Genomic DNA, 24,583 nt, shown 5'->3' on the forward strand with positions numbered 1-24,583 from the left:
TTCCTATTTCCCCCCACGCCCTTAATTCCCACAATTACAGTTCAGGACATAAATCCTTTGTCCTCTTACTGCCTTTTTACATAGTAGCATCATTAGCACATCTTCAAATGCACTAACATGTCCTCTCCTGCCTCTGCACAGGGCTGTTGGGACCTCAAGGACCGAGAGGACTTCCAGGAGAAACCGGGATGCCAGGTCCCCCAGGTCCTCCAGGGCCACCAGCCACCCCAAGCCTCCCTCTTACCTTCCAACAAGGGGTTCTCTACTCACTCCAGCCCACAGCTGAAAAAGAAAGTAGGTGTCCTTCTCAGTTCCCTGTTTTTTTCTGGTGCAGAAGCAGAGTGGGCAGGCATAGAGCAGCTCAGCTCTTCCTCCCACTGCCCTGCTAGGCTCTGCCGGGGCCCTGCCTGCCCTGGGAGCAGCTGGGCAATCCGCCTCCATCGTCTGGGTCTCTTGGAAGTTCCTGTTCAGGATGAAACACATAAGACTTAGAAGCAAGAGGGGTTCACCTCTCCAAAAGGAGGAACTAAGCCACTGCTTTTCTAAAACCATCAGTGAGAGCAGGGTTTGGGGGATTTATGGTTGTTCCCTGTGTCTGGTTTTCGGGGTTCATCATAGCTTTGAGGATGCTATACTGGTGTACTTTAAGATTCCATCATGAGTACCTGCTGTGAAGGGGGTCTTTAGTGAAATACAGAGCTCAGGTAGCACCACATGAGAGATCAGTGGGTGGAGAAACAGGTGCTGGTGCAACACAACTGCGCTGTTGAGAGACCTCCTGGTGCCACTGTTGCAGAGTTATAGTGCTCAGGGTTGCTCAGAAATGAGTAAGTACCAAGGGTTTGCAACTCTGAAATTATATAACGTAACAAGGACATCTGTTAAATGCATCTCTGTTACTGCCCCCACAGATGCATCTTACACCTGCGTTTCTGGTGCATCAATATTATCCCACATCCACACAAAACATGGAATTATGGACTTGAAAGCCCAGACCAAAACTGTGATTTATCCCTTCCCTGTAACAGGAGGGTCGGGGTTTCTTTGAGCCTATGGTGATTTAAAAATACATTTATTTGATTTGTGCTATGCACAGCAAGAAAGCTTTCCAGGAAAGGCACGTCATGCACTTCTATGTGAGTGCTTTCAAATTTGGGCTTGATTCTTCCAGTCCATTCTTGTGTAGCTGGCAGCTAATGATGATAAAGCAGAGCTCACCTGTATCTCCACTTGGCTTGTAAACTCCTGGGGCCCCGGCTCTGTCAGGTCTCCCATCTCTGCTCCCCCAGACTTCAGCTGTGCCTCTTGCCCAGCGTTTCAGCTGATGTCCAGCTCGCAAGCTCAGTTGTATTAGTTACAGCCAAGGATTAGTAAGTCTCCGTGTGTCTGACAGTTTTCTAGAGCTCTCCTTTCCCTTCCACCCACTCTGCTCACCAGACTCCTTTTCCTGAAAGGGAACAGGTGTATTTTTAATCTGGGAAGAATTTTAACAGCTCAGTTTCCAATTCAGTTACTTAGGGTGTATGGTCAGTATGAGATTAATTGTGGTTCGAGACTAAGATTTTCACAAAATGTATATTGATATGCTACATTCGTGAGCATTACAACAAGAAAGTTTGGCATTAAATCACCTCACTACCTTGCAGGATCACACCGAATGGTGCCATTCCGTATTCAGCCTTATATTCCAAAGGATCCTTAAAGATGGTTTGGGTACTGCTGCTGCACCCTCCCTCCAACCACCCTTTAAATTCAACTGTTTCTTGCAAAGTAGTGGTTAAGTGTATAAAGGCATTGATTACGTGGCCTTCCCAGCTGCTGTGTGAGAAGGGTGAGCTCTGTGTTATCCCAGAATGGGAAGAGGACAAATATCTGTACGAAGTCTGTCAACACCAGGCAGCAACAGGCTCACACATGGACCTGAGGACCATAAGTGGTGACTGTTGCATCCCTAGAGCAGCCCTGTACTTCTCCATACCTGTGGCATACTTCTTGGTTTGCAGGAGTAGCCCAAAAGTTTATGACAACATGTCAAGTTTTTAAAAATTTTTCTTAATACAAGTCTTGCTGCAAGTATAAGTTTTCTATGTGGTCATGATAAAGTTGTGGCAATATCAGGACCATTTTCTTACAAAACATTTTGCTTATGTGTTGGCTGATTTTTTCCTACCACAGGTTGGCAGAAAGCTGTTCCTCTAGAACCAGTAAAACTTAGTCTTGTAAATTCTGGGTAGAATTTTTTAAACAATTATTTTTTTGATTTTGAATGGAGCACATCTGAAAACTATAAACACAAGATTCCAGCTGCTGACAGCAGAGGGAAGCATATTCCTGGTAATGGGCATGTGCACCCACGGAGATGTGAGAAAGCTGTATCAGATTATTATTAGTAGTACAGGGTTTGGTTCTGCCTGAACGTGGTGAATGCGTGTGCCTTTATTAATCACAACAAGTTCCTGTTGGCAATGTTTATCAGCAGGCAGAAGCCAAAACTGGGGAGTCAAATATTTTCTCACAGTTTCACTGTGCTGTGGTAAAGAAATTGGTCCCAGTTGTCTCCTTCCAGATCAGGTAGCAGAAGGAAATTAAGACAGGATTACTTCATTTCCATCCTGTCTCAACAAATCAAGCCTATAATGGGGGAATTTATCCCTTAGAAACGTTAGATGCAGGCCAGAAGCTACACTGCCGTACCCCACTGCTGTGAGGCTTGCGTGCTTTCTCCGCCGCTTAAAATTGAGTGGATCAGGTATGTGGTCTAGAGTCAGCTCAGTCCTCTTTCTTGTGCTAAAGATAAGGCAGTTTTTAGGGAAAAGTAAGAGAAAAGAATGTGGCTTTCACTCTCTCGAGGGTTGTGTCTTCTTACATCTCAAAGATTTCAGTTTGCAAAGGACGCGTGAGATACCATTAACCTATTTTGCAGGGAGAGCAGGGGAGCCGAGGCGCAGCAGGCTCACCTGTGTGCCCAGCGTGTCCCCGGTGAAAAAGAGCATAGAACAGATCTGCAAAGTGACATCCCAGTGCCTGCTGCCATGCCTGGCCCTTCCTGAGCACGGGAGAACAGAGCAGAGGAAGGAGAGGAGGAAGCGAACGGCGTTTGATACAGAAAACCGTTCTGATCATTTCCAAAGCTGTTGAGCCTCTGAGCTGCCTTGCCCCTCTGGCTGCGCAAGTCCCACCGCGTCGTTCAGTGCATTTCTGTGCTGTTCCAGGTTTCCCTTTTGCAGGATATTTGTGCCCTGCTCCGGAGAACGTAGGTGCTTGTATCGTACCAGGTCAGACTGGTTGCACTCTTCCTCTTGCCTTGGCTAGGAGCTGGAAAGCTCCTGGAGCAAACTGTGTATCAAGGTCTTCTCAAATGAGGCAGATACTTGTCTGCCTTCTGCTACGGTATATCCAGAAGCACTGAAACAAAATCCAGCCCTTGAGCCCAGCAGAGCCTGGGTCAGTAGAGGAGGTGGCTGAGATGGGAAAATTCCTGCTGCCGTTTGTTGCTGGAGCTATTTTGTGGCTGCTGTAACAGCCTTTAGCTGCAGAGAGCCCTAGAATGTCCCCGTTTATAAGGAGAAGGGAGTTTATAAGGAGATATGAATTCTTCCTGCTGCTTTACAAGAATATGGAGAGTCCCTTAATGAATGTGAGGGTTGTGTTTTACACACTTCAATCCCATTTCCTTCACACTATGTTCCATTCAGAGCTCACCCTGGAAGGAAACCTTGATCCGAGTGAGTTTTGCCAGGCCAGGCAGCTGGGGAAGGAGCCACGCTACATTTCCCGGGTGTCCGCATTCCTGTGCTGCAGAGGCCAAATCAGGAGCTACTGATCTCAAGGGCTGTTGAGCAGAGCTCTCTTCTGTGTCATAATTATGGAATCACTTTTTATAAATTACTTTGGGTCAAATGTCCAGATGGGTGAATTTGGGGGAGCAACTCTGTCGTTGCAATAATGTACCATTTAGCTGGAATGTTTTGTAACCCAAATCTTTATCCCTGGCTTACCTCCAGCAGTAATTAAATCCTGGTTGTTTGCAGCCCATCCTCTCCCCCTCTCAGTGGATGTGCATTTGATTTTGGCGACCACTCGTTCTTTAAAAACAAAAGGCTCTGCAATTGTTAATGCCTTCACTGCTGTTCAATGCTCATTTCCCAATTTCATCTTACTCCCAAGCTGTGATGGATTTTGACATGGTCAAATAAAACTCAAATTAATTGGATTACACACTTCACTTGGGTACCTTTCCTTCTGAACATGAAAACAGTCTCAGTTGTTTTGTTTCAGGGCTGTGAAGAAGGGAAGATGGATGGGGCTGGAAACAATAGTCAAATAAATAACTGTTTGCATTCAGGCTTTAGGCACGGAATTTGGTTCTTGGAGGGATCTGGGTTAGGTCCTGTGCTGTTCTGCTGCCAGGCATTGCAGAGATAACTGTCATCCTTGGAAGTTAAAGAGATTTCACAGTTTTCCCTAGGAACTGCTTTCAAACAACTAGCTTGAAAGTCCTCTCTGTCATTGCCAACACTCCAGAAGTTGAAAAGGCTTCATAATGTGTCTGCTAACATTTCTGGAGATTTCACTTTATGTCCTTTGGGCTGGACTCTGCAGGGTAAGCAAACACCCTTCTGATCTTCCTGGTGTCTCTTGATATTTGCATCAATACAGCAGTGAGACATTTGCAGTCTTTTACTACACAGGGTTCTCCTGAATTTTACTGTGGTGGGTTAAAGGGATGGGTGAAAGGCAGCACGAGGAAGTTTGAGGTCATGGGCAGGAGGAGAGGGACATTATTCCTGCATGGTGGCCTCCAGCTATGGAAAATGTGGACCTTGCAGAGGATTTACCATCCCAGTGACCAGGAGCCAACATCTTCTTCCAGGTTACATGCAACAGGAAATATGTTTTTAGTCATACAGCACTGGTCAAGACAGTGGATTGCAAGTCTTGGTAGCACCAGGACATGGGGGTTCCCCTCCTTGCTTTGTGATCTTGCTGTCTTGGTTGATCAGGGAATTTTTGCCCCAAGGTTTCCACAACTGTCGAATAGTGTTGTGGGGTGCTCAGATGAAAGATGCTACCATACAGGTAGCATACACAGTTTACTAGAATGCTACACTACAGGTCCACAGGGAAGAGGGTTGCTGGGTATAGTTTTGGAATTGCAATGAATAATAAGTTGCTTTTTTATATATAGTTGTGGTTTTTCTGTTCAGTTACCAGCTGAAGTGGTAAGCCTGTTGGTTCAAGGATGAGGGAAGATGGGGACAGCTACAGGCTGCTGGTATTTATTCGTAACAGGAGAGGACTGAGAAAGATGTGCTAAAGTATAATGTTCCTCCCAGTCCTGCTGATGGCTTTCCCTTCCCTGCTCCACTCCCATTTCCATCTGTTTCCCAGAACTCAGCGGACCTGCCCAAACCATCCAGTTGAACACCTAAAATAATCCTAAACGGCAAGAGAGTTTCCCGAGTACGTGGAGGGGGCAGAGCACACCCTCTCCCTGGGCTTTCCTGCATCCTCAGACCCTCAGGGTGTCTCCCACCACCACCTCACCCAGGGCGAGCTTGCTGGGCTGTGGGGGGGGGGGGGTGTGTGTGTGCTGGGCTGTGCTCAGCGGTTCACTGGTGCCAGGCAAGAGGGAGCTCCAGATCCATGTTGGACTTCCCAGGTAGCCAGATGTGTCTTGAAGATGGGCAGAGCCACTCTTAACCTGCTGTGGCATTCAGAGGTGGGTTATACAGGTGTGCAGGAACATCAGGTTTTTGAGAAAGGACAACTTCACGGGGGTTATCAGAGGTGACATGAGCAGCTCTGCAGATGTAGGGGACACAGATGGAAGGGCAATTGCTCCAAGAGCCCAAATGACGTGTCCTGAAGCACCGTCTGCCTTTGGCCACCAACAGGCACCAAAGGCTTTTGGAGAGAAGTGCTGCCTGCTGGGACCGGGCAGCTTGACACTAACTGCTGTGCTCCTCAACACAGATGGAGAACCCCAGCTGGCCTCCACCGTCATAGACACCATCATGGCTGGCCTGCCAGGACCACGGGGAGCCCCAGGCCCCGTTGGGCCGCCAGGTAATAAACTCGGTTGAGCTGCAAAGCTGTAATGATGGGGAGGATGAGCAAAAGAAATTTCTGATGGAGACTGGAGTGGTCTGAGATGCCTGCGGGGAAAGCGAGTGGTCCTCACTGGAAGGGCAGCAGAGCAGTGAGTCCAGGAGTGGGAAGGGTGGCAAGAAGTAAACAGGTTTCTTATTTGTTGATAGTGGCAGATTGGTTTACCTTTGGCAGGGCACACCTTGAGATGGGAAAGATTAAATACTGTCTTTAAGAGTGCGTTGTCCAGTGAGTTCCTTTATGAGAGCAGAGTTGTTCTCACCGTTGCTGCAATCCTGTCCTGTCGCTGTTAAGCTCCACCGAGCAGGACCTGGCCAGCTGCTCTGTGATGTGTATGCAGACTCTGGAGATGGTTTGAGCTATTCCAGATTTTCAGCACTATAACTGAAATCAGAATCTGGGATGGAAATTCAGTGTCAGTTCTTTTTCTCTGTGCTGATGGGTGGCTTAAAAGGTAGTATTCCTGCAACCATTAGTTTGCAGTTGCAAAACTCCCATTAGTTGCAGAAAAGGCTTTTCCTTTCATTTATCCTTCAACTCCTTGATTCTTTGACTTAGGCATTTGTATGGTGCATTAATGATTGAGGCTGATTCAGCTGTACTTTGTGTATTATGTCCACATTGTTTCATCTCAAGGGTTGTCATAAAACTAAAGCAGAGAGGAGTGTTGCTAAGTTCAGACTAAGCAAATATCCTGTCTCCCATTTGCAGGTATAATTTAACAGCTACTGTTGAGATACAATTATTTTTCCAAAAGGAATGAATCTGTTAAGTGACTGTGTAAAGCAAGTTGACCTGTTTAGGCAGCGTTTAACTGGGCCTGGAAGCCGGCCCTTCTGTGGTAGAGACTTTAAAAGAACCTATTGCCACTGGAGTGAGTAAAGAACAACAGAGAGCTTTGCTTTGCCTTGCCACAGTCAGCCTCTCGTGCTGGCTGGCTCCAAACCCTCTCTCCTTCTTCATCATCAACTTCTTGACAGCACTACAGGGACAGACTGTAGCAGGCGTGTGGGCTTCCCTTGCCACCTACAAGACCGGACTCCATTTCAAAAACTGCAGCTGTAGCTGTTCCATGGATCTAGTTTAAGTTTTCTCAGAAGTTGTAATTTTAAACAATGGAAGGGCAGCATGTTACTGACATCCCTCCTGCCTGTTTTCACCTTTTTTTCCTCCCAGACCCCTAACACCTTCCCTAGGGCATAGGGACATATTATATCAGGATGTGGGTATCCAATGATCCAGTGTGTGATGAAGCGCTTCTGCTGCAGTCCTGCAATCCAGGAACAGCTCTTACCCGTTGAGAGCCTAAGCAGAACAATGAAAGGAAGTGCATGCATTTGGAATTCAGGGTTCTTCCTTCTAAGTCTCCTTTAAATTGTCTCAAATGATGATTCCCACCAGGGCCACCAGGTGCATCAGGACCCAAAGGGCCACCAGGACCTATTGGAGTCCCTGGGTCACAGGTAAGGTGCTTTGGGGCTGAGGGGCAGAGTCGGGGGTTAGGTGTAAAATATCTTCTCATTGCACAAAGAGAAAGAGTCGTTTATAAGTCTTAGACCTGATGTTTTGTTCCCCATGAAATTCCGTGATTTTAATAGCTTTTGTTTTCATTCTGAATTATGTTGAGAGGTTGAAATGGTTGCACTTCCCGGATTTTCCATTAATCATAACAGCACATCTTGCCGTTGCTGTGTCAGAACATTTCACTGTGGCCTGAGTTGATGCAAAGAATCTAACATGGGCTTTACTAACACAGTGATGGAAAAATACTGTGTTTTATGTCACATAAAGAGAACAAAAATGCATCAATGGCAATTCACCAATTCACCAAAGTGCATTTGTTAAGCCTACTTTTTCAGAAATAGCACTTGCTATTCAAGAAAAATATCACAAATTCGCATCAGTTTGATTATTTATTGATACAAAAATTGCGGAGAGGGGAGGTAATAATGGAGTGTGATAAACTCACGCAAAAGAATTTATGGTAGAAGAAGGACAAAGTGCTCGCATGGATGGAAAAAGCTGGTTAAATGGAAAGAAGTGAAGTCATGATGAGTAGTGAACTGCCAAGCTACTCAAAATTGTGGTTGGCTGATACAAAGGGACTCCAGTTTTGGGAAGAGTATTACTTAATGTGGAGGTAAACCAGTAACATCAAGTATTTTAAAGGAATCTAACATGACTCAAGAGATAGAAGTGACTGAAGAGCACAGACAGAGAGAAAGACTAAGTAACTAAGCAGAGGGATGTAACCTAGATCCTGATAAGAGGAGGTTTGGAATTGCTAGAAATAGAGAAAGGAGACTTACACTGTGTATTTATTAATCACTTTGAAGAAGCAACAGACAACAGGTTAGTGAAAGTTTGCCAGGGCAGCAGAATCATCTCAATTAGTGAATGCTCTGGAGAATGCTGAGAAACTCCAGACAGATATGAACACAGTGGGAAATTTGGCAGCAAAATGACAGATGCAGTTTAACGTGATTAAATATAAGGTAATTCACAATTTCTAAGTAGGTTCCGTAGTAGAGTCTGGCTTTTTGACATGCAGCACATGTTATAAATCTTTTATTTTTTGCAACAGATTTGTGGATTTCAGTGTTGAGCATCCCTGTGTAATCACACACTGAAAGTCACTGCTGAGAGCTGTCAAGAGCAAAGGATGCTTGGGGACACTCCAGCTTTGTTCACACTGCACGTTTGTCATGGGGCCAAACCCAGTGTGTGCCCGACCTGGGCAGCCCAGGGTAACCTCCTGCCCGAGGCCTGAGGTCCTGAGCCTTCTGAGAGCCCAGAGGCTACAAGAGGCCAGCCCAGTGTGCGGCTTGGGGTGAGCTGCTGGGGCTGACTGCAGGCCAGGAGCAACACGCTAACGGTGAGCGCTGCTGCCTCCCAGCTCCAATTGGGCGAGTGCTTCTCCTGCAGACCCTCAAAACGCTGACATCCAGTCTTGCTGGGCCACTGAACCAGGTGTTGAGGCCCCTCGCAGCTCTGCCTAGAAAGCCCGTTTTGTTTCTCTGGATGCTGCGAGGCAGAGGTTCCCGAGGGCTGTTGTGGAGCAGGTTGGCTTAAATCACCAGCGCTCCGGAGCGGAGCAATGCTCTCGTTTCTGCAGTTTCCAAGGCGATGTGCAGGTCACTTGAGGTGGAAAAAAGCATCTTGCATGTGGCGGTGGGGAGCTGACACGCTGAATATAAACAAACAATATTGTTCTCTCCCTGTCTGCTTTATAGCTGCGGCTTTGCTGGGTGGATAAGTTAAGAATTTGGATCGATTTCTGCAGAGCAGTTCAATTAGTAGAAATCTGGAGACTATGCCCTTCTTATCCATTGGTGACTGTTTTATAGATTTATTCAACCCAGGGAGCAAAATTATTAGTAGAGATTGGGCTTAATTTGAAAATTGTTTATTAGGGTGAGTGAATAGCTTCAAAATAATTTCCACTGCACAATCCAATTAATTTTCAGGTATGTATGCTTACTCATGCCACCCACTGAGGCAATTATGAAGAGGGGGAAAGTAATGGGGATTTTTAAGCTAACCATACTACCTGTGTATTAATTTCTTCTTGGTAACTGAGAACAAGAACTATCCTGTCACACTGAACCCGTAAAAACGTTACACCAGTACCCTGCAGTGCCTTAAAAGACCCAAATAGATGGATTTGCAGAAACGATAGGGCTCAGGATATCTGCGGACAGAGCTTCCATTGTTTTTGTGTGAGGGTAAAAAAGAATCCAGCCCAATTGCTTAATGGGTGCATGAGGTTTTCAGGAGCTGAGGATCACTGGGAAATCTATTCATGACACCTACACAAAGGAGGCACAGTAGAAATTAATTTTTTCTTGTTCTGCATCTTTTCTAGGGCTTACCAGGCTCTCCAGGACAACCTGGGCCAAAAGGCTCCAAAGGAGACCGAGGAGAGAGAGTAAGGTTTTACATACACCGAGAGATTCCCAGCAGCATCTGGGGTGATGCCTCAGAAATTATATACAGCATAGGTCTTTCCAGTTCTGTGGGTCTGCAGCCACGAGCAATTTTAACTGTAGAGTTTCTAGATCTTCTACACGGACCAAGATGGGGGGTTTACTGTACAGATCATGGGTTGAATTTCTTGCAGAGTCTGGTGTTCCCTAAAGAGACTGAGGTAGCAAATGCTTGGTATGTAAAGGCTTGTGGAGACTGACTTTCTTCCAGCCAAAGCTCTTCAGTGTGGAGTGTTTTGAGTGGTCCAACAACTCTTCCTTCTGTGGCCATAAGGCGGTGAAAGCTCATCAGACTTTTCCTGAGCCAAAGCCGCTCCCCAGGTCAAACTATGTCCTTAATATATTTGGAATATTGAAATTACGTTTTTAATATGTTCATGTGCTACACCTCAGTCCTAGATGGGTTGTCAAGTGCTAATAACTAAGCATAGAAAAAAGGGCTGTGCGAATGTTATGGCCAAACTGGTGAAGTTCACGAAATGCCAGAGAAAAGCCCAACAAGGATATAAATGTGTCAGATTCCCAGGCAACATTCAAGCACAAGGAAGGGTTTCAAAGTGGCGTTTGCACCTTCAGCTGCTTCTGTTCAGCTTACTCTCCAAAAGGGCATGGTCCATGAAATCTCTGAGAGACACTAGGAGTGCAAAATCATTGGAGAATGTAGTACGTGGTGGAGGATCATACAGCAAGTAGATCTGCAAAATGTAGAAGTGAGCACAGATGGACAATCACTAAGACCCTGCTGTGAAGCAGAGTCTAAGAAAGGAAGAAGATCAGGAGAAAAATATTGGTTCGTACCTCTAAAATGATGGGTAGCTGCAGCGGTGGCTGCATTGACACCACCTTGTGCTACAGCTGTAGAGAACAAGTTCCCTTTTCTTCCAAGTGCCACTTTTACCATCACATAGATGGAGGTGAACGTGGAGGTCTCCAGCTGTAAATGGGTGCCTGTAGATGATGTGCTGCTCCCCTATGGCAGCATCTCGTCTTCTTCATTTCTGCTCACACTCCCAGTCCAAAAGACAGAGGAATGTCTGAAAGAGCTGAGAAAGACGAGTGCAAATTGATTAACCCCAATTTGATGACTTCCCAAATTCATGAGAATTACCAGCAACAGACTTCAACTATGTTCCTCTGTCCAGACTGTGTGCAAGGAGAGCAGGTCCCAGTGGCTCGTGTCATTCCCTGCTGAGGCACGTCACCCCAAGGAGCAGTGGCTATCTGAGGATGGAGCATGTATGCTTTTAAACAGCTCTGTTATATTTTAGTATCTTTGCATGTTATTTTGGGGGCTTGGTGCCTGTTCTTACATAAGAAGTCACTTGCAGCTCCCTGAGAGACAGATCATTTTCAGAGACTGTCAGTGATTTTTTGGAAATGGTTTCCTTGTGCGGATCAGCCACTTTGGGCAGGGCTTCAATAATAGGTTACAGACTGATGTATTTCTGGTACTAGAATTTAACATTCTGATACAGAGCAAAACCTTAACTGATGAGATTTCAGCACAAGTTACTGACTAAAGCTCATTGCCATTAAATTATAGGTTTCAGTTTAATTAAAAAAAAAAAAAGGCATGGCACATGCAAAGTGTCAGGTTTCCATCCAGGAACCTGATAAGATATCTTTCTCAATGATTCATTTAACATTTTGCTTTAGCTTGGGATTGACCATATTGCTGAGACTACACTTACTTTGGAACAAAAGCTTTGTTGCGCTGTGTCCATTCAGTACCGACAAACCCTTTAGACTTTGATTTTGTTCCCTCCTTGTTAGATATTCAGAATTGCAACTCTCCTAGGTTTGGGCCAAATGAGATTTTCAAATATAAAAATGTCTTGCTAAATAGAAAAGATAAATTGTATTATTTCTTGTCCTTTCTCTGTTAGTGTAGGAAGCGAAGCAAATAGCTTTTTCTGGCAGAATTTCTGTAGGATATCTGTGTGCTTTTTGTCTTTTCTAAGTGTGGATTGGAATGCTGGTTTTGACAACTACATGCTGCAGTTTTGGGTTTGGTGGATACAAATCAGGGCTAGCTTTGCACAGAGTGGAGGAGCTGTGCAGCTGCAAAGGCAGGCAGAGGAGGGTTTACAGTCTCTATTGAGATTTGTGAAACTGTTGTTACACATTCTTCCTGCTTAATCTTGGAGAGAACACATGTAGAAGAGACCTGAAGCAGTCTGAGTGCATCCCCTGGATGGCACGTCTATATGTGTGCTGCTCACCATCGGCCTCTTTTTGTATTATTCTTAAACCGTGCCAGTGAGGGGTACAGCACATCATCTCCAGGCAGCCTTCAGAGGTACAAGAGATATTTCTAACATCCAGCCTAAATATCCTTTGATCCCCTTTAAGCTGATAACATCCTTTCTGTTTCTCCTGGACACAGAGAACAGTCTGTTTATGTATTTTGAGTGCGTTGTTATGTCTCCTTTCTGTGGTTTGCCTCTTGCCTGGGCTTTCACAGCCCTTATTCCCTCCAGTGCAGAATCCAAGTTCATCCCTTTGAAGATGCTTGGAGCACCCACCAAACTGGGCCTTCCTCCCAGCGCTCTTCGTGTCGGCACGGGCCTTTGTCTGGTGCTGGCTGGCTGCACATGGAGCACCCTGTGCTCATGTTTTGTAGTTGCCAAGGGCCATTGCTTTTATACACAGCAGCAATCTGATGGACACACAAACAAAGCAGCTCTCCCTTTCTGGCAAATACTACAAAAAGCTGCCACCAGCTAGGTGGGGTTTTTTGGGGGGGAAAAAAGGATGGGTATGTTTCTGTGTAGGTCCAGGGGAGAAGAGCCAGGTTAAGTATGTAGCTGTTTCATCAATGGATTTCTAAAGATGCTTTTAAATTTTGCCTTCCCTTCCCAAGCTTCTGCTTTCTCATTAAATGATCTACAGCTGTTCTCCTGGTCAGGGATTCTGCCCTGCTGCAGGGTGGGAAACCAATGCTGCAGAGGAAAAGAGGGAAAAAAGATGATAAGTTCAATGCCATTTCATTCTGCCCCAAACCAACATGTACCATTTCAAAATGTTTCTGTTTAAAAATGAGAAGTTAAAAAAAAAAAAGAACAAAAAAGCCCCCCCACTGAGAACAATGTGAAAATTAACACAGCAGGAAAAAGAAACAAACCAACCAAAATATTGTACATGTGTTTTGATCAGTAGCTGTTGGGGTTGATGCAGGGATGTGTGTGTGGAGCAGGAGACAGATTAAATCACTGCTCTGTGGGAGTCCTGGGCTCTGCTTGCTGTCTGGGGCAGCATCAGCCCATCAGTTTTACTAGAGAGAAGAATGCAGTATCTTTGCAAGAAGGAAATCTCCAGCCAGATTCCTTCCTGGTATAATGTAACTGACTGCTGTAAAGTTCAAAAAATTGTTAATCGTCTTACTGAGTGGGTACTGAGCTGAGCAGCTCTGTATCAAACCAAACTTCTCCAAAGTGTGATGGGATTTGGAGCTGATACTTGACAGAAAACCGTGACCCCCTTTTGCTGTCTCTAAGTGATAATGTCAAGGGAGAGGAATTTTTTTCATATTATTCCAAGTGTAAGGTTTTTCATTAAGCCATCTTAATTCCACTAGTAAAAATTACACTATGTTCTTGTCAAATGGAAAAATATCTCCTAATGACACTTACTTTATTTCCAACAGGGGCAAGCAGGTCTGACTGGAGAGAGGGGCATTAAGGGATTTCCTGTAAGTGATGTACTTGCGGGTGTGTGCAAGACTTAGATGGATTTGGTGCTGCTCTGGCACCATAAATACCACCTGGCAGATCCCCTCTAGCCAAACCTTGGCAGGCAGAAGCCCCCTCTGGGCCCCGCAAGTTTCTGGCACTGCCGGAGCCCAAAGGTGGGCACTGTGAAACAATTCCAAGTACATCAGCTGCCCTCAGCTCCCTCCTGCACCTCGCTCTGTCAAGCTGAGCTGGAAACCCTCTAAGGAGATTAAGAGATGTGTCCAAGTGATTTCCTGGCAATACCTGAACAAATGCACACAGGAGATGGCACACGTGGCTAGGGTGCACACAAACCGGTGGAGATGAGGGTTGGCTGAAAGTCAGCTAGTGGAGCAAGCTCTGGGTTTTTGGCTGGCAAAATCCAGAGGTCCCAGGTCCTCTAGGATGTTTCTCTTCTCTCTTCCTTAATTCCACCTCTTCATTTTGTACGATTCGCACAACCTTTTCTTCACTCCTTCCTCCCATGCCCACCCCCGCTTTACAAGTATCTCAGGGATGTCCAACAGGTTTGTGGAGCCCAGGCATTTCCACTCTGTTTAATCATCGGTTTGTCAGCCTTGGTTTACGTTTAACTTGTAGTTTAATCTTTCCATGTCATGTGTTCTTTGGGAAATGCATGAACTTCTCGGTTAGGGGGGGGACATCAGACCAGTATTCACAGCACATAGGGATCTTTGTTCAAGAAAAGCTTAATGAGCACCTTCAGAGGCAGAAAGTGATGTGACAAATTAATGAAAGCAGAATGCAGGATTTTATGTTCTAAACCGAAGATGAACACATGCGTGTTTGGTGGAGGGGAGCAGTAGTTTTGTCTCGGTGTTTTAGCCTGAAGCGTTGCTCACCAAGAGCTTCATGAGAAGTCCTGCTGTGGGCCCAGGCCATGGCAGCCAGCCCCTCCTGCAGTTTGGCCACAGCTGGTCAGAAACATCAGCAATGGTGGTGCCCTCCTGGGAAGCTGACAGGAGGTAGGACAGAGTGCTCTGGCCCTTGGCGTGGTGTGCCAGAGTCAGTCTGGTTTCTGCTGGTGAAACGCTTCCGCCTTTAAGTTGATCCTTTGGAGGGAAGGGATGCCGGTGATCCTGCCCAGTGTCCTCAGTCACATAAAAACAAATTTCTGTTTCTTGTTTGTTTTAGGGTGAACCAGGCAAGAAGGGTGAGGAAGGTGACAAAGGCGCTGATGTAAGCTTGTATTTCTACTGCTGGTTTGCTTTGCCTTTTTACTGTCCTTCAACCATATTCCCTTTGGCAGGCCGGGTTGGGGGGGCAAGGGTCGTGTCCACAGCTGAAAGTGCAGAGCAAGCGATGATGTGAACCTTGGGTTTGAACTTGATACATGCTAGAACTGCTGGTCTTTAAGGTTTCCTTGGCCACGTTGTCAGCTGCCCTTCTCACCACGCTCTGAACACCTCCTAGGTCCCCTGTGGTTGTTCTGCTACACAGAGCTGCCACAAGGTCGGGAATTACTCCCCCCCCGTCCCTCCCACAGGCTCAGGGACAGACCCCCAGAAGAGATCAAATGGCCTGTGCAGGGTTGGCATTCTCAGCCTCTGCTCTCCTGCCCCAAAATCCTTCACAACATCTACCTGTCCCTCCAAGCCCATCTCTAAGGCATTGGGGGGAAGAAACTACAGCCTGAGTGTACATGAAGGTACGTGGACAGGCTTCAGGCAGCATGTGGCCCAGCTGGGAGCTCTTGGAGAGGCACTGTGAAGTCCATCGGGATGGGCTTGCACACCACAGTTCCAGTTTATAAGGCAGCAAGAAGATGGTGCTAGCCACCTGTCCCCGTTCCCCGGTGTAACAGCGAAGAGAAAGCCCAGGTAACTCACCGATGTTCAAAGTAAATATCAGACAAGAGCAAAACCTGTTTTCCAGGTAGTTCAGCATATGTTAACACAAGTTGCACCGTAGGAAGGTTTGGCAGGAATATGCACCCTGGGTTTGGCCCACTGCAGAAGTAGGAACCAAACCGAAAGGCACGTGTTTGCATCAGAGGCTTGGCTGACACGGGGCAGGTTGTCTCCTTTTTTACATCGTATTTAAGTGTCCACGTTGCATAGTGTGGTGTTACAAAGGCAACGCTATGAACGAGAAGGCTATCCTGCAACACATTCCAATGTTAGTTTTCTTTTCCTTCTTGCAGGGGGAAGGTGTTCAACAGCTTCGAGAAGCTCTGAAGATTTTAGCCGAGAGGGTATTAATTCTTGAGCACATGATAGGAATTCATGGTAAGCGTTGCTAAGGTTTTCTTTTCTAGACAACTGCGGGCTCCGTTCAGGCAGCTGCTTGATGGTTAAACATCCTCCCAGTCTCCTCGGCTCTCTGTCTAGTACTGTTTAAGCTGGGTTTCAAAACTAGGCACCCAACGTGACTTAAAGTATGCTTAGAACTGCTGAGGACCTAGCGCTTCTACCACGTACAAGTTACCCTGACTTTACAATAGCAGGTGAAATGACCCCCACAGTAATTTTTATTACAATTAAGAGAGCCAAGTCATGAGCAGCAGCTCAAGCCATGTGGCACAGATCATCTACCAGCTTCCCAGGGAGCTGCTTGTTCAAGTCTTTAGGCCAGATCATTTAATCCTGTTAATAATGTCTCCCAAGTGATTTTAACACCACTGAGGCCCTTGCCTTGTGTAGCGCTGTGTTTTACAGAGAAAGGCCAAACAGTGCTACCATGTTACCCTGAAAATCAGCGATCACTGAACATCTCATGGTTATAACTTACATAAAACCTATTTTCACCCTCAGATTTAAAGACAGTCTCAGTCTCACAGGTTCTTCGTTCAGGCAGATTTTGTTTTCTGTCGAGGCTATTTGCTCTCCCATCACTGGTACAGTGTGTGGCATCACCCCTGACGAGAGTTTTCCTCCCTTGCCCAGGGTGTGGGTTTGTGCAGCTGTCGCAGGTCAGGCTTCTCCCTTCGGGGTACCTGAGGATCAATTCTCACATAGCTGCCAAAAATTGCTGGGCTAATTTCTCCCCTTTCAGAAACACAGTAGAGGCAAAAGGTAGTTTGGCTTTACTATCCCCACCTGCGAGAAACGAGCCTGCTCCTTGGCACTGACCCAGGCCCGTGGCACCTCTTCCCTGTACTCTCCTGGACACGTGGAACCTCATTGCTGGCCTTGCTTAGAAAGGACGCTGCTCACACCTTCCTTCAGATTGATATCCACTTGTATCGTGGAGTAGCCTTTGGATATTGATTTAGCCTCTGAAAATGCTAAATAGCTAAAATGTCCAGCAGGTCCTAAGCGAGTCGCTTTAAGTCAGTTGCAGTAAGGCAGCACGCTTCGGGAACGCACAGTCCCTCCTGGAGCCAGCCCAGGGCTAAAATGAAAACGTTGTTGGTTACTTCGAAGCTGGAACAGCGTCAGTGCGTGGTGCTGTGTCGTATGGCTGGACTGGCTTAGGTGTCTGCACTGCTCTTCACTGTTCAATGACCATCTGTCCTTTAGGGGCCCAAAGCACTATTTATTTCCAAAAGCAAGAGGCAACAACGGCTTAAGCTGTTCGGGAAATCATGAATCACAAACCCATGATTTAACCACAGTCACCCTGACCTTACCTCTACATTAATCCTAGCTTGCTTCATATTTTCATTGGATTTTATACACCAAGGGCAGGAAAAGATGTTATTCTGCTGCTTTGCTTTGAGATGGTGGAGGTACCAGCAAGCTGCGCACTACGTCACCTAGGCAGCAATCCGTGCATAAGAGGGGAAGGGGAACCCAGCCCGTAAGCACAGTGCAGTGTATTTACAGGACCCAGCGCCTGGCCCTCCATTATCTTTGACTTTGTACCTTCATTTAGACTGCTATAAAGCAAAAAGCTCATCAGGAAGCTTGGACTGGGGGATCCACGCAACTTTGCCCCTGCAGAACTGTCTATTTTACCTATTTTTTATATTGTCTGTTTGGCAATACGGCGGCAACAAGGCATGTGCTGCTGTTAATTTGAAACAGTCGTTTCAGCAAACCATTTTTACTGACATAAATGTATTCTCTGTTATTGCTTGGGATGGAAACAATTTATTTATACCCACATATACTTCTACACCAGTGTAACTGCATCAGCAAAAATGGATGATTTTTAGTTGTATCGTTAAGGCCATATTTAAACACCTATATTGCATGACTTCTTTAAATAGTTCCTTTTTACCCAATAACTATAGATAATTATATTTTTACTCTCTGTTTTTGAGATAGTTCCATTCTGTAACTTAAGACATATTTTAGGCCCTACAAAAATACTGTTTAGAACTTGGAAAGTAAGGCATTTTTTCCTTGTGCAATTATGTTCATCCCTGTATGTGTATATGGTTAAAAAAAAAAACAACAAAAAAACCAACAACAAACAGAAAAAGACATAAAATAACCAAACAGAACTTCCTTGAGCGCAGACCTCCCTGCACAGAAAGGCACCACACAGGTTTAGATCATCCATCCCCAACTCTCTGGTCATGTTCCCACCGTAGGTGTAAAGGATTTGACCACAGGTTCCTGGGCAGCCCAGCTCAGCCCAGCTTTAAAGACCCACGCAGAAATGCCAATCGCATGCTCTCATTTTCCCAAGAAACTCCACAACCAGCATGGTTTCCAAAACCACAGCCACCCAAGCAACAAGGCAAAACACACCAGCAAACAAATCTCTTCTCTGCAATGGGAGGCCACTTTGAGATTATCTGGCCGAGCAAGCTGCAGAGCGCAGCCCAGCAGGACACACGAAAGCCCAAATTGTTTGGCAGTGTTTACTTCCAGCAAACACGGCCCAAATCCTCCAGCAGCCAAACGCTCACTTGAAAGAGAACTGCTGCCTTGTGGGATCAAACCAAGGCTTGTGAGGTTGGGCTCTTGGCAGGGAAACAAGCAGATGTCCATCTCTGAAGGCAGAAGGAAGAAGAAACTGGGCCATTCGAAATGATGAGGCAGCACTGAGTTATCTGCATCTGTTGCTGACTGCCGGGAAGACAGAGAGTGGCTGCAGACAGACGTGTATTTAGCTTTGGAGGGCAGGAGGCGCCTGTCACCGTGAGGCAAGCTGGGAGAACGGGCAGCTAATATTTATTCCCAGCTTTATCGCTGATTTGGCTGTAGCCTAGGGTGGATCAATCCTTTTGTTCAGTCTTTTCAGAGCCTCAAAATGTCCTTCTTCACAAGGGGTGAAATGGTGCTTAAACCCCCAGGAGCATCACTTCCCAGCGACCGCCTGGCCCCGTCCTTCAATAACAGGAGTCTGTGGGCAATGATGAGTAGCAGCTATAGCCCAACCAAAATTATAATCCGTAGAAGAACAGTGCTTTATAAATAGAATTACAAATGAGAACAGGACCTGCTGGGTCACATGCAGTAAGAGTACTTACACCCCAAAGAGTTTAGACAGAGCAGAGGGAAAAGGCCTAGAACAGGAGCAGTGTGATGGCAGCACACATGTAGCTCCGCAATTGCTTGCCGGATGCAAAGACAAGAGGAGGGACGACGCATCTTCCAGAAGAGGTAGCATTCAGAAGGGCCCATTGATCTTTTTCCTTAGCCTCCTCTTTTAAATAGCGCTCTCCCGTGACTTTCTCTCCTTACAGACTCTTTGTCTTCCATTGAGCCAGGCTCTGGACAAGACGTGATCCCGGGCTCCCCTCTGCGAAGCAGCATCAAGATCAAACGAGGAGGACCCCCGCAGCCGCAGGCCTACCAGATCCTCTCTTCACTGCTGGATGACAGTGAAGCCAAAAGGAGAAGCAACCGGATGAAGTAGGAGCATCTCTGTGTTTTCTGTGCCTGTTCACTAGTTAAAGATACAGTATCCCAGTGCTTAATTGCAGAGTGCAAATGAAGTGGGTAGGAGGCTGCAGTGTTGGCCATGGGGTTTCCTCACCTGGCCAATCCTAAGCCCTTATTGCGGGGAATGTCTTATCCATAGCTCAGAGAGGGCCTTCAGAACCTTTTTCTTAATTTTGTTGTTTTGCCTTTGGAATCCCAGATGGAGGGTATCCTCAGAAGCTGTCTACAGAAATGACGCCTCCTGACTGTGTCTCAAGAGTTTAATCCTCCCCTTATTTCGTCATTGCCCCTGAAAGTTACTCAGTTAAAGCACTGCTTAATTGGCCAAGACAATCAATCCCATCTAGACCCAAAGCCGAGCCTTAGCCTCATCCATTGCTATAGCTGGTGGCATCTGCTTTTATTTCATGGGGTGTGTCATGCTGACTTCCAGGTGAAGATACCACTTCCCTAGGCCATTAAAGCATGACCTGCAAGGATTTCTTTGAAGCAAAGAACAAATTGGAAAATTCAAAGAACACTTTAGACTGTTACTCTGAAAATCCAGGTTACTCTTTGTCCTTTAGCATCAAAATCTTGGCTTTTCATGTTGCTAAATGCGTGTGAGTGGCACTATTTCTATTTGTGGTTGGCGAAGCAAGGATTTCTGATCCAAATGTTTGTGGCAACACTGACTTTCTATCTTCAGCGAGATTAGACTCTTTCTGTGAAAATACAGAGCAGTTTGTGTAAGATATGATGGAATTGTGCAAGAATTTTCCCATATTGTGTTCAGCTTGTGCATGCATCCAGAGATAATTTAAGCAATAGCTAAGTATTCACAGAAAAGGATATTTTGCAATAGTTTCTTAATCCTACATCAATAAGGAAAATGTTTTCACACTGTTTCATTTTTATGTTGTGAGTAAATCCTTGCCATTTGAATCTGGAGCCAGTGTAGTAGCAAAGCACAGCCTAAGGAATTAAGAGTCTTGTCAAGAGCTTATCTTGCACTGGGAGTGAAATAAAAAGTCATTTTACTTTTTGCAATAACTTGTTATTTTGGGGAAAGTCCCAGCTTCCAGGCTGAGGAAGCTGAACCTGCCCTTCAGTGGCAAATGAGTTGCTACACCTGCTGTGCAAACCAAATCGGACAAGTTGCTATCATTCATGTAGACAGTGATTTTTCTTAGAAAGGGTGAGACTAATCAACTGGACCAACGGTACTATTTTTAAATATTTTTTTAACCCCACCTCCTGTTTTGACAGTTTTCAAATTCAGGCCAGGATGAAAGTAAGCAAATTGAGTTTGTGTTGGTCATTTTATGGCGTAAGTCAGGTGTATTGGTCACGTTCTGTCTGGTTCCTGGTGCAAGATACAGCTATTTGTAAAAGGTAGACTGTACTGCTACAATCGTTCTGTCAGAAGCTGTTGCAAAGACCAGCAACTGTATGGTCCATGTTTTTAGCTATGTTTGTCACCCAACGTGATCTTCCCAAGGCAAAACAAGAAGCATGTGTACACTGGGAAATGGGGCTTAAAATGAAGGAGCTCTGCCAGCCCACCATTAGCTACACATCAAATTACCTTTCCATATACATCGTGAACATGGTAGATCTACAGAGACATCAGAACATCCAAATCTTTCCCCTGAAGAGCACTGTATTTTCAGAAATGAACAGGTTACAGGCTACTTCAGGATGACTGGATTCACTCTGTGTCTTCATTTGGCCCTGTCCTTCAGAAATCCAACCGTCCCTCCCAAAACAGTGAAATGGGTGAGCTGAGGCCAAGCCAGCACCAGAAACTTGTCCTCGTACAGAAGCTCTTTACTGCTGTACAGCTAAATAATAAACAGCCTCAGTTTAAGCTGGCTTGGAGGCTGCAGTAAATGAATTAATTGCCCTGCTTTTGAATCCCGGCGTGATTGGCTGATGCCAGCGGTGGAGCTCATTCAGCAGTCAGCCCACGTAGGTCAGGTTGTGCTTCTGTACGCTCAAGTTTTCCTTTGGACAGTTCAAAGAAGCAAGCCCAAAGCATTACGAAAGTGTGGGGAGTTGAAGGCAAGGTATAATCAGGTGCTGTCTTTCCCCAAGACTGCAGTTTTGCCGAGAGCTGATGCTCCAGGCTCCAGCAATCCTTTGCCTGCCTGTACCCTGAATTACAGCTGGAGCGTGATGTAGTCAGAAAACAAAAAACCAAGCAGGACTGCTGAAGTCAAGCAGGTTACTGGCCCCAAGTAGTCATCCTGTATTCATAATCCTTTCGGGAGAATGAAAGAGTCTCCTTGAATCCATCTCAGTTTCAAACCCAACACTAACTCTAAATCCAGTGCTAACTCTAATGACAGTATATATATATAAATGATGCCGAATTAAATCAGGGTCTTAACGAAGGCTGGCAGCCAGCGCTCAGCCTAAAACTGGTCACAGACACAAACAGCTCAATTTTCCAACATACGGCGTGTGACTGCAGTGCTGTAGAGCAACCTGTGCCCCTCTGTTTGCTGCGAGGGCCACAGCTCTGTTGGTGGACAGCTAAGCATGGTGCAGCCTTAGAACAATCTTTCCATTTAAGAACTAAATGTGCAAAGAACAAAAAAGATGTTTCCCCATTTACAGGCTGATTACCATGTAGGAATTGAGAAGGTACTTGGTTACCTCTTTGATGAATTGGGACCATTTTGGTCTTGATCACATGGCCATTACACGGCTGGTACCTTCCTGGAGATATCCCCTCGCGCTACCAGCGGGAAACTCAGGTCCTGGCGTGAGGAGAAATCCCAGTTTGGTGTAACCGTGTACGCTGGGCAGGCTGGTGCTAGCTATAGTCGCTTGCCACATGAAGAAAGTGTCCTCATGGCAGCTTCGGGGACTAAACTAAACCAAAGCAGTCGTTAAAAAGGGAAATGGCAAAATTCATTTTCACTGGTCCTGTAGCTACCGGCTGAATCTGGGGAAGAGGGAGCACGACGAGGCCATTTTCACTTCCCTGACGTTTTGGAGCCCTCACACTGAAAGATAAATTTTATTTCCTCCAAGTTTGCCTTCCTGAATTCAAAGCTATTGCATTAGCTTGATGAGTACTTTCTTCAAGTCATTCCCATTGACTAGCATTTTGGATTTGAAATTATTTAAATCAAATTACTGGCAAGATGAAAGGAAATTTAATGGGAGTTGTTTGCAACGAATCCTGCCAAGTCAGTTGTCAAAAGACTGGTTAGATTTGGGTTGCAACCATCTTAATTATTGGCTTTTCCAGATTTCTGTGAGCTATGTAATTTTTTTCTCCCCACACTTCTTGCTTTATTTAGCTACGTCTCTCTCTTATGCGGTACTGTATCTTTAATTCGGGTGACAGCGGGATTATACCAAATGGACTTTCTCTCAGCTGGGGTTTCATTCCTCTCGACTTACACAAGGGTTGGACCACACTGCTGTGCAGTCCCAGTTTCATTGTGTTTTAAAAGGTGAACACAGCCTCACACGCTGACATTAATGATACTCATGACTAAGAAAACCACTCCAACCACATTTTCCATCTTAGGCAGGATACTAAGGTTCATTTTAGCCAGGGCATATAATGCATCTTGCCATGTCTAGGTAACTTAGAGAGTGGATTTATTTTGAATGCGTGCTCATTTAGAAATATATTTTAATTGAAATGTTTAGTGCTTTATCTTACATGCATACTGTGCAATACCATAGCGTGTTCTTTTCCTTTTTTTTTTTTTTCCTAAGACTTTTTTGAAATTCTTAATGTTTCTTTGAGCTCCAGTGTGTTTTTGACTTGGATCAGTTCTGGTGGTAGTAACGCATTTTCCTCGCCTGGAGCTAACCAGAAGCAGCGCATTGCACAACTAAAAGTCTTTGCAATTCGTGCACCCTCGTGCTCACCAGCAATCTGGTACTCTCGGGAGGCAGAGAATGCTTCTCTCCCGAGTACCTTATTTGCACTTACTGTAAAGAATTGATAGCAACCCAGGGAAAACATGAATGAACCAGAGAGAAGAGCCCTCACCTGCTCCCACCAAACTCCACAGCAATTTTGCCATCAACTCTCAAAGGAACAGGCCGTAAAGATGAGCTCCAGCTCTCAGCTAGCCCGGACTGGGGCTGCTGTCAGTGGGGCAGAGCATCTGGCTCGCAAGAGGCTTTCTGGGAGTTTGGCTCTGGGACTGGGGTTCGCTCCCAGTCCCTGCAATGAACTATTTTAACGTAGGAACCTGACCACTGTGACAAAGGCTTCTAAAAGACAATCAGCTTCTGGAATTACTTCTCGATACAATTTATTGGAAAGCCATTCTCCTCTACGTTTACAGCTTCTGTCTTAATCGAGATTACATTCCATTCCGGTGTTCGGTGATATAGGGGGTTAAACTACTCACAGTTTCTGTGATTGCAGTGAAATCAAGCAATTCAAAGGTGCTATAATTGTTCACAAAGCACATTCCCATCCATGGAAGGAAATGTTAACGTTTTCACTAGTTATTTTACGCAGTATTTTTTTATTTATATCAGTGTGTTTCGTATGTGTGCAAATGGTCCCGGCTTCTCTCACTGTAATAAGCTTTACAACCATTTGGTCTTTTATAGGGCAGCCATATGCAGTATCTTGCAATCCTGTAATTTCTTAATTTAGAGCAAGAATAAATCTCATCTGACATGATGAACTCATTTATGGCAGGCTCTAATGTTTGTGGTAAACACAACCTGTTTGTTCCACCTCTTGCATGGTTACTTACCTGTTTTCATATTGCTATGTTATTGTTCAAAATATCTATTTCTCTTTATTTGCTATGGGTTTTGTTACTGTATATGGAATGTTTTGTATTCAGCATTTTCTTACAGAGCAGAGTGGGAACAGTATTCAAGAACCCACAAATACCAAAGACCTTTCATGTAATGCACTGAGAAATAAACATACTGTAAATGAATATGATGTCAGGTGTCCTGTATCTACAAAGTTCAGAGCAAGTTCAAGCTAACCGTA

General features: G+C 45.4%; 1 protein-coding gene across 7 annotated transcripts in view; it reads left to right on the forward strand.

Moving 5' to 3' along the window:
- Positions 1-24,527, forward strand: part of COL26A1 (collagen type XXVI alpha 1 chain) — a 195,351-nt gene extending 170,824 nt beyond the window's left edge. For all 7 annotated transcript variants that reach the window (XM_040613961.1, XM_040613971.1, XM_040613990.1 and 4 more), the window contains 8 exons: positions 142-294; positions 5,977-6,069; positions 7,513-7,574; positions 9,977-10,039; positions 13,744-13,788; positions 14,966-15,010; positions 15,975-16,059; positions 19,413-24,527. In XM_040613961.1, coding sequence (XP_040469895.1) covers positions 142-294; positions 5,977-6,069; positions 7,513-7,574; positions 9,977-10,039; positions 13,744-13,788; positions 14,966-15,010; positions 15,975-16,059; positions 19,413-19,585 — 719 coding nt within the window. In that variant the 3' untranslated portion in view covers positions 19,586-24,527. The remainder of the gene's footprint in view (positions 1-141; positions 295-5,976; positions 6,070-7,512; positions 7,575-9,976; positions 10,040-13,743; positions 13,789-14,965; positions 15,011-15,974; positions 16,060-19,412) is intronic.
- The last annotated feature ends 56 nt before the right edge of the window (positions 24,528-24,583 follow it).

The sequence above is a fragment of the Falco naumanni genome, chromosome 1 (assembly GCF_017639655.2).
Source record: "Falco naumanni isolate bFalNau1 chromosome 1, bFalNau1.pat, whole genome shotgun sequence".
NCBI classification, from domain to species: domain Eukaryota; kingdom Metazoa; phylum Chordata; class Aves; order Falconiformes; family Falconidae; genus Falco; species Falco naumanni.